This window comes from Dermacentor andersoni, chromosome 3 (assembly GCF_023375885.2).
Source record: "Dermacentor andersoni chromosome 3, qqDerAnde1_hic_scaffold, whole genome shotgun sequence".
Taxonomy (NCBI): Eukaryota; Metazoa; Arthropoda; class Arachnida; order Ixodida; family Ixodidae; genus Dermacentor; species Dermacentor andersoni.
Window position 1 is genome coordinate 47251142 of NC_092816.1, and position 10610 is coordinate 47261751.

At 49.1% G+C, this 10610-nt stretch overlaps 1 protein-coding gene across 1 annotated transcript in view; it reads left to right on the forward strand.

The window, feature by feature from the left end:
• The first annotated feature begins 3337 nt into the window (after positions 1–3337).
• LOC126520684 (uncharacterized) overlaps positions 3338–10610 on the forward strand; it is a 36741-nt gene continuing 29468 nt past the window's right edge. The window contains exon 1 of the mRNA XM_050169473.1: positions 3338–7779. Within this exon, the coding sequence (XP_050025430.1) occupies positions 3338–7779 (4442 nt within the window). The remainder of the gene's footprint in view (positions 7780–10610) is intronic.

The window sequence follows — 10610 nt, forward strand, 5'->3', positions numbered from 1 at the left end:
GTCGATGTGACCGATTGTAGGCGTGAAGTGATGGACAACAGCACGTGTTCACACCGTCAGTAACTTCTTCCCTCCCTTTCTTTCTTTTTATCCCTCAAACCCCTTCACCCGTGCAGGGTAGCAAACCGGGCGTGCGTCTGGTTGACCTCCCTATCTTTCCTTCATTCTTTTCCTCCTTCTCCTCCTCCTTCCGTCGATGAGGGTTTATCATCATCATCGTAACCATCATCGTCTAATTATCATCATTATCATTATTTTCCCAAAGGAACCAGAGAAAACAAAACGCATTAGCACCCAGTCTCCGTGCTCCCGGATTCGTAATTTGGACAAAAATGGGAAATGTTCCTGTTTTGATTACTGGATGGCGCGTAATTCTTGGAACCAGTTTCCGTCAACTTTTCGTGCGAGGGCTTAGGCTCAGGTCGACTAGCATTGAGAGCATGTATGGTACTATGTATCGGTATGTATGTATGTATGTATGTATGTATGTATGTATGTATGTATGTATGTATGTATGTATGTATGTATGTATGTATGTATGTATGTATGTATGTATGTATGTATGTATGTATGTATGTAGTCAGAGCGACAGCCATGTGCGGCGTAAGGGCCCCAAAATTGGGACTCGCGTAAAAATCGTTTTTTCTCCTGTTTCCTCACCGGTAGCGTAATCGTGTAATTAGTTGGAACGATTCAATATTGCTTTCCTCGAGCCGCTGTGTTATCTCCGCCGAAAGTTCACATTTAAACTGAGCTTTAACGCGCGTTTACTCTAAAATTAAGTTTGGAGACGGCAGTTGTGTCTGCTTTAAGATTAATAGTAATGAAAGAATAAACTCAAGTAATTCAATAACCATAATAAGACTGCCCTGCATCATATGCGGCGGTGTTTTGAGAAAATCTGTACACCTTCGCTCGATAAAACGCCACCTCAAGCGCTGGACACGGCTCAGTGCGTTTCGCATGCGAGATAACATCTGCCTTCCTTTCCTTTTTCCTCGACGTTTGCAATGCGCATGCTGCCGCGATTACGATAGGCAAGATCGGCCACGAGATAAACGCGACTTTTGAGCGAGATTCGAGCGAAAGCGTTGATCTCCGAAGCAAAACGAATAAATTTGTATGGTTCCGAGGCAATCGCTCAATAATCGCTCGTTGCATATTTATTCAACACTTCCGTCTCACACTGGAACGTTTCGCTCCTATTTTTGGCACGTTCCGTCATCTCCCGGAAACGAAGAGTTGTTTCACGGAGAAGGCCGTTCATATCACAGAGTTTTCCTATGATAATTGCTAGAGTGAACTATGACGTTGCAATCGTTGCGTCACCGTGGGAATGACGGGTATACTACATGGATTTCTCTGATCTTCGTGTTTGTGGTTTCAGACTTTCTCGTGGCTTTGTTTATTACGCTTTATCCGTCTTTATGGTCCTAAATTTTTAGAGCAATATCTACACTCTTCGTAGTGCAGAAGACTCTGCGAGCACGCGCAATCGCTACAATTGCAGCTGTTCAACCGGTCGAGGTGGCCAAATCGAAACGCGCCGAGCGGCTCAACGCTCTTGCTTGCCTGAGAGAAACCCATAACTGCGTTCTATGCCGCTTGCCAGTGATATATTTATTTATTTATTTATTTATTTATTTATTTATTTATTTATTTATTTGTAAAATACCTTACAAGGCCCCTACATGGGGATTGAGTAAGGGGGGCATACAATCAGTAACATGCAATCTATTAACAACAATAACAAATGAAATCAGCAGCCAAGTGCACAGCCTAAAGTCAGAGAAACATATTAGCTACATAAAGCTGCATATGATTACAATAAAAAGGAACAATATAAGTTTGTAACAAGCGTATTACAGTGCAAAAAAAAAGGTTAAAAAATTAACACAGAACAGTGAGTGTGGTATTAATAGTTCACATGGGTTAAGCGAGTTCAGTGAGTGCTTGAATTTTTCACGGTCAGTTTCCGCAACTATGTTGTCGGGGAGGCTGTTCCAGAGCCGAATGGCACGTGGAATTGCAGACGAGTTAAATGCTTCTTGTTCTGTGCGCATCGCGAATGCACGGCCGAACTTTTCTTTCAAGAGGGGAGCCAGCCTTCGTTACTTTTATTGCTTTCTCTTTCACTGGCCCCCCGCGGACTCCCAGCTGTGCGCGAAAGAAAGGGACCGCTCCCTCCGTTCGGTTCCTGGAAGTGACCCAGTGACGACGCTTCGGGGTGTCGGGTGTTGTTTCCCGGGCCTGGGGGCGGCGACGGGGATGGAAACTGCGGTTGGAAAAGCGCGGGACGGGCAGACTCGCCCCACCAGCCCTAGAGACCGGACCACTTTTTTACGGGGCTAAAACTGAACGTTTTGTGTATTTCTAACTTGCTTTTTTGACCTTCTCAGTGTAATTAAAGTTTGTTTTAAATGTTCAACTGCGTTCGACCCGTTATCTAGCTGGACAGCGGACGCTTTGATCCCGTCAAGTGCGATCCGCGAGGCCAGCATAGTAAAAAAGTGAAGTCGACTGCCATCGGCCGCCAACTCAACGCCCGCTGCAGTGGAATACGTCGCACGGCAAGACCTCCGGTTTGACCATGACATCCGCCTACTGCAAGGACACGGCATCGCCTACAAGTTGAGCAGCTGACGGCACACAGGGCAACGACAAGGTGGGCTCGTTTCAAATTTCATCGCGCAGCTTAGCAGGCTTCACCACATACGTCCGCTTTGAGTGAGATACGTCGTGAAGCACGCACGCCAAAATGGATCAGGACAAGCTGACGCCTGAAACGTCTCAAGTTATGACAGGAGAGCATGAAGCTTCTACGGCAAACATTCGATCCCATAGAGCAACTACGTTTTCTATGAAAGCTAAAGAAACGTATGAAACGAGCCGCGAAGAGCACTGCCGGAGAATAGACGCTGCCTGGAGGAACGTGGAGACAGCTATTTTCAAAGTGTCATGTGCAAAAGAGGAAGACGTTAACAACGCCGCAACGCAGCTTCGCGCAAGCTATGAGCGCTACGAGCACGTCGCCGCCAGATACGCTACCTTCCTTGCCAAAACGAGCAGATCTGAAGCCCAGCAGGAATTAGAACTTCAGAAAGCAATCGACGCAGATCGTTATGTGACTGTGAGCGACAAATTACGTGAGGCGACAGAACGAGAACGCGACCGCTTACAAGAGGTAATGTCGCAGCATTCTCTATCGGCCCACTCAAGCGTTTCTTCGAGGTCACGACGATCGGGCTCGTCAACAATCAGCCTAGCCGCCGTACAAGCACGCGCACAAGCTGAAGCCGTCCGGGCCAGAGCAGAGTTTGGTCGCAGAGAGGCCGCTATGCGTATTGAGAAGGCAAGGATTGAGGCTGAATTGGATATCTTGCAGCATGAAAAAGAAGCGGCAGCTGCAAACGCACAGGCGAATGCGCTCGAGGCCGCCGTGGAGCAGGATGGCGGGGAGAGCATGCGCACGCTCCCTCCTGTGGACCGAACGCTGCAGACTAGGAGTTATATCGATGAGCAGCAAGCCCTACGCAACTCTGCGCTTGTGTTAACTGAGGTGGCTGTCACCAACTCTAGCGGTGACGTAAACAATGCTCACACGGCGCCGGGTGCCCACACAGCTGCGAATAATTCGATGTGTCTGCGAGCTGATGAACGTCCACCTGACTACCATGCTGCCCCTAACAACCCACGTTATAAGCATGCTGGAGCTACGAGTCGTCCTATGGACTTACGAGTTGATCCGCAGCCGCCTGTGTACGCCCCGGCACACAACAGTTCAAGCTCAGAGCTAGCCGATATCCTTAAATTCCTGTGCCGCAAAGACCTTGTTTCAAGCGGTCTTATAAAGTTTGATGATCGACCTGAGAACTTTCGCGCTTGGAAATCATCGTTCAAGGGTGTTGTCAGAGATCTAGGTCTTTCTGCCCAAGAAGAGCTAGACCTTCTCATCAAATGGCTTGGCCCTGAATCGTCACGTCAGGCTCGGAGGTTGAAATCAGTGCATGTCGATGACTTTTCAACGGGCTTGAACGTCGTGTGGAAACGGCTAGACGACGTCTTCGGGCGCCCTGAGGCAATTGAGGATGCACTTTTGAAGCGGCTGGAAGACTTCCCGAAGATATCTTACCGGGAAAATACCAGACTCCAGGAACTTGGCGACCTCCTGCTAGAACTCGAGGCTGCGAAAGCTGACCCGTATCTTGCCGGTCTTGGCTATTTGGACACCGCAAGAGGAGTCAACAAAATTGTCTCGAAGTTGCCATCTGGACTTCAAGAAAATTGGATGTCGGCGGGGTCGAAATACAAGAAAGATCATGACACTGCATTTCCACCCTTTTCTTTCTTTAGCAAATTTGTTAGAGATCAGGCCAGCATGAGGAACGACCCGAGTTTCATCTTGCATCCACAAAATGCCTTGTCTGATTTCAATCAAAGGAAGGAAGACAATGCTACCAAGACCACGCGGCAAAGATCATCTGTGTCAGCGAGAAAAACAGAAGTGGATCCTGCTTCTGCCAAGATTAATCAATATGCCACTGCTAACCAACAGCAACCTGAATCGGAGGACTTGAAAAGGTGGTGTCCATATCACAAGAAACCTCACCCTTTGGAAAGGTGTCGCGCCTTCCGCGAAAAAACCTTGGAAGAGCGGCAATCTTTCATAAAGAAGCAAGGGATCTGCCTACGATGCTGCTCATCCAAGAACCACATGCAGTGGCAATGTCAGGCAGTTGTGATGTGCCTCATATGCGACAGCGCCGACCACGCCACAGCGCTTCACCCAGCATCACCAACCTCAGAGCCATCAAGGGCTAGTGGGTCTGATGACAGTACCACAGATGACTCAGAAAGAAGAGTCACATCTAGGCGTACTGAAGTGGCAAACGCTGGCAACAGCACAAAGTCATGTGCTAAAATCTGCCTCGTAAAGGTGACCCATGAGACTCAGCCTGAGAAGACAGTCAGAGCGTACGCGATTCTTGACGATCAGAGTAATCGCTCGTTGGTTAGGCCAGAACTCCTCAACGATTTCGGAGTGAAGGGAACACCTACGCAATACACGCTCCGCACTTGCTCCGGCAGTACTGAAGTAGTTGGAAGAGTCGCTCATGGTTTTTTCGTGCAGAGCATGTCAGGCGAAGTCAAGTTTCCTCTTCCGCCTCTCCTCGAGTGCAAGGCAATTCCAGAAAACAGAGATGAAATTCCGACACCTGACGCTGCAAAGCACTACCCGCACTTGAAGTCTGTAGCAAATCACATTCCGCCTCTTGAGGAGGCTGGAATACTGCTCCTCCTTGGCCGGGACATCCTAAGAGCTCACAAGGTTCGTCAGACAATCAACGGACCCCACGACGCGCCGTATGCTCAGAAGCTCGACCTCGGATGGGTCATTGTCGGCGACGTTTGCGTTGGTCAAACGCGGAAAACGGGCAGCGTCAACGTGTTCAAGACCCATGTGCTGGACAGTGGGCGACCATCTCTTTTTGAGCCGTGCCCAAGACATTTCTTTGTAAGGGAGGCGCCGATTCTCTACTCTGCGGATAAGTTCTCAAAAGATTTACAATTGGCAGCAACATTGGATGACACCCTGGCCCCGAATCTTTTCGAAACAACAGAACTTGACAACCAGCGTGCTCTCTCCATCGAAGACAAGACATTCCTCAAGATAATGAATAGTGAATTCACCCAAGACAAATTAAACAATTGGGTCGCCCCTCTCCCCTTTCGCACACCGACAAGTCGACTTCCGAACAACAGAGAACAAGCTCTGTCTCGTCTGCTCTCGCTACGGCGTACCCTGCGAAAAAATCCTGAAACAAGGGAACGTTTCGTGAACTTCATGAACGAGCTATTCATCAAGGGTCATGCAGAGGAAGCTCCACCACTTCACGTGGACGAAGAATGTTGGTATCTGCCCATATTCGGCGTTCACCACCCCCAGAAGCCTGATCAAATCCGAGTCGTATTTGACTCCAGCGCTCAGTATGAAGGGGTATCTCTGAACAGCGTTCTCCTGACCGGCCCTGACCTGACGAATAACCTTGTGGGGATCTTGATACGCTTCCGGCAAGAACCAGTTGCGGTTACAGCGGACGTCCAGCAAATGTTCTACAGTTTCATGGTTCGCGAGGACCATCAGAACTACCTGAGGTTCCTCTGGTTTAAGGGCAACGATATCTCCAGAGAAATCATAGAGTGCCGAATGAAGGTTCACGTTTTCGGCAACAGCCCATCGCCAGCTGTTTCAACGTATGGCCTTCGACGGACTGCCCAACAAGCTGCCCCACGATTTGGTGAAGATGCCAGGAAGTTCGTTGAAAGAGATTTCTACGTCGATGATGCGCTTAAGTCTCTTCCGAGCGAAGAAGATGCCATTAGTCTGCTGCAAAGAACGCAGAAAATGCTTGCAACAGCTAACATAAGGCTGCACAAGATAGCTTCGAATAAGCAGAATGTGCTGAATGCATTTCCTCGAGAGGACCACGCCCAGGGACTGAAGAACCTCGACTTCGGCACAGACGCGTCGCTTACGCAGAGAAGTCTCGGTCTACTGTGGGACATAGGCGACGATAGCTTCGTCTTCAGGGCTCCTCGTCAGGACAGGTCATATACGCGGCGAGGAGTGCTGTCGACCGTCAACAGCCTTTACGATCCACTAGGGTTTGTGGCTCCAATAACGGTTCAAGGCAAGTACCTTCTCCGTGACCTCGTAACGAAGGGTTATGACTGGGACACGCCGCTTTCGGACGAGAAGAAGCAGAGATGGGACGAGTGGAAGAACTCTCTCCAGACACTACAGCACCTTCACGTGCGAAGAACGTATGCGCCAGTCTCGACGCTTGAAGCCGAACGCAGGGACATTCATGTATTTTCAGACGCGTCCACAAGGGCCGTCGCAGCGGTGGCATACCTACGCGTGACTGACAAGCAAGGAAACAGACACGTCGGATTTGTCATGGGAAAGGCCAAACTTGCTCCACAACCAGAACACACCATCCCAAGGCTTGAGTTGTGTGCAGCAGTGCTTGCTGTAGAGATGACCGATTCTATACTACGAGAATTGGACTTCCAGCCGAACTCGGTCACGTTCTACACGGATAGCAAAGTGGTCTTGGGTTACATATACAACGAAACAAGAAGGTTCTACGTGTATGTGGCCAACAGGGTGCAGCGGATACGTAGCAGCACGCAACCTGAACAATGGAAATACGTTCACACTGACGAAAATCCTGCAGACCACGCCACTAGAGCGATTCCAGCGGCACAGCTTAAGAGCACGAACTGGTTGTCCGGACCTGATTTTCTCTCACGACAAGAAGAGCAAGCACGGTCGTCGAGCGTCATCCTCCTAAATCCTGAAGAAGACAAAGAAATACGCCCTGAGGTCTGCACTCTGGCGACGGAGGTGAACAAGCGACAGCGACTCGGAGCCGAACGCTTTCGTAGGCTCTCGAACTGGAAATCTCTCACCCGTGCTGTAGCAAGTCTGATCCAGGTTGCCCATCGCGCAAAGAACGCATCACACGGAGAGGTAGCTCCCGTTGAGGCGCTCTCCAAAGCCAGGCTCGTCATCATTCGCGCAGTAGAGCAGGACGCATTTTATGAAGAGATATGCTGTATCCAGAGAGGAGAGCAGGTTCACAAGACAAGCTCGCTTCGAAGGCTTGACCCATTCTTAGACGCCAACGGCTTGATCCGCGTCGGCGGCCACCACCATGAATGCGTGCAACACCAGGGCCGACACTTCACAGAAGGAGCCGTACGAGCTGCTGGGTATTGGATCATCGGAGGTAAAAGGTGCATCTCATCCATGCTGCAAGCATGCATTTCATGCACGAAGCTGCGAGGGCGCTTTCACGACCAGAAGATGGCTGACCTTCCGGCAGACCGAATCAGCACAGATCCTCCTTTCACGAATGTTGGAATCGATGTTTTCGGTCCCTGGATGATTGCCTCTCGCCGAACGAGAGGTGGTGTTGCAAACAGCAAGCGCTGGGCAGTTATGTTCACTTGCTTAAGCATTCGCGCAGTGCACATTGAGCTGATCGAATCAATGGATACGTCGAGTTTCATTAATGCCTTCCGAAGGTTCCTAGCAGTGCGAGGGCCCATCAAGCTAATACGCTCTGACTGCGGGACCAATTTTATCGGAGCTTGCAGAGAACTTGGAATCAGCGCAGAGGGCATTCATCGCTCACAAATAGGCAAGTTCCTCAGCGGAAACGGCTGCAAATGGATATTCAATCCACCGCACGCGTCCCATATGGGTGGTGCGTGGGAGCGGATGATCGGCATTGCACGCCGCATTCTTGACTCAATGCTCATGCAGTCACGTCATCAACGACTCACGCATGACATTCTCGCAACCTTTTTGGCAGAAGTTGCGGCCATCATTAATGCCAGGCCCATAACTCCTACTTCGTCTGACCCCGAAGATCCCACAATCCTAACTCCGGCGACACTCTTAACCCAAAAACACGGAAGCGCATCTGTAACAACTGGGCAGTTAGATACAAGCAACCTCTACAAACGGCATTGGCGTCTCGTGCAAAACCTGGCTGACGAGTTCTGGAAGCGCTGGCGCACAACGTATGTCACTACTTTGCAGCAACGCCGAAAATGGCAAGCAGCAAAACCCAACCTCAAAGAAGGCGACGTCGTTCTACTTAGGGATAAAGAAGCAACCCGCAACGACTGGCCCGTTGGAGTGATTACACGAAGCCTGCCCAGCGCAGATGGAAGGGTGCGCAAGGTCGAGCTGAAAACAGCCAAAGACGGGGTTGTGAAAACATTCTTCCGACCAACAACAGAAGTTGTGCGTTTGCTGTGACCGTGATATAGTGGTGGTGTCTTAACAACGAAAGACACCAGACGGGGAGTGTTCTGTGCGCATCGCGAATGCACGGCCGGACTTTTCTTTCAAGAGGGGAGCCAGCCTTCGTTACTTTTATTGCTTTCTCTTTCACTGGCCCCCCGCGGACTCCCAGCTGTGCGCGAAAGAAAGGGACCGCTCCCTCCGTTCGGTTCCTGGAAGTGACCCAGTGACGACGCTTCGGGGTGTCGGGTGTTGTTTCCCGGGCCTGGGGGCGGCGACGGGGATGGAAACTGCGGTTGGAAAAGCGCGGGACGGGCAGACTCGCCCCACCAGCCCTAGAGACCGGACCACTTTTTTACGGGGCTAAAACTGAACGTTTTGTGTATTTCTAACTTGCTTTTTTGACCTTCTCAGTGTAATTAAAGTTTGTTTTAAATGTTCAACTGCGTTCGACCCGTTATCTAGCTGGACAGCGGACGCTTTGATCCCGTCAAGTGCGATCCGCGAGGCCAGCATACTTCTGTTTTACCATAAATGTGCGTGAAGCTATGATGGTTGTATAATCGGTGCGACGTGTGCGATGACGTTTCTAGGTGTAAGGAACGTTTGTTGGTGTGGTGGGCGTATTTATGAAATAATGACAAAGGGGCTATGTCGCGACGATTACTTAGCAGCTGAAGTGAAAGGTGAATCTTTATTTGAGTTACGCTAGAACGGTAGTCATAATTTCGGGAAATGAAACGTGCGGCTCTATTTTGGATTGATTCCAGCATGGTAATTAGGTAATTTTGGTGGGGAGACCAGACTGGAGCGGCGAACTAAAGTCGAGGGCGAACAAATGTTTGAAATACCAGTTTGCGGATAAGTGGAGGTGAGTTCCGAAGGTTACGTCGCAGGTAACCCAGTGATCGAGAAGCACTGGCACAGATGGCAGTTATGTGAGAAGTCCAGGAAAGGTTTGTTGAAAGATTTACGCCTAGATATTTAAATGATGAGGTCTGAGATAATGGGACATCTTTAATGCAGTAAGAATAGTCCAAGTTAGTGCCTTTGCGGGTGAAGGACATCACTTTACATTTTGATGAATTTAGAGTCATTAGCCAGGTGTCACACCAATTAATAATTTGGTTAAGATCATATTGGAGGATCAGGTGGTCATCTGAGGAGTTAATAGAACAATAGATAATGCAGTCGTCAGCGAAAATGCGCATGCATGATGATAAGTTATTGGGTATACGTCATTAATGTCCATCAGAAAGACTAAGGGACCAAGAACTATATATATATATATATATATAACCATGCGCTGAGCGGCATCGCTTGTCCTGATTGCAGCTGTAGCTTATTGAGAAACTAAGACCAACTGGCTTGTGCATAGGAGATCTATTTGCCGTATACTTGGGTGACAGGTGGAGATGCACACAAATGGTTATTGAGGATAGCAAGGAGACGATCGAATTAAATTAAAGGAAATGTAATTTCGCTCAGAGCTAACGATGGCAAAATTTTCACTTCACCGTGTGCGGTGACGAAGTCTATTAAAATCGACAAAGATTCTGGCTTTGACCATAAACAGGAAAAGTCATTTCTTGGATTGACATCATGTCTCTTTCTCCCATTTAAATAAGTTTGCGGGAGTAAAAATTGAAACTTCCCGTATTTTCTTTATTCTTTTCACTTTTTTTTTTCAGTGAAGTGTGGACGTATATCGCGCACTGGTTGCAGAACCGGCACACTCACTGTCTTGAGTGCACTGCGTCGGGGATAGGTTTACCACGTCCACTCCACG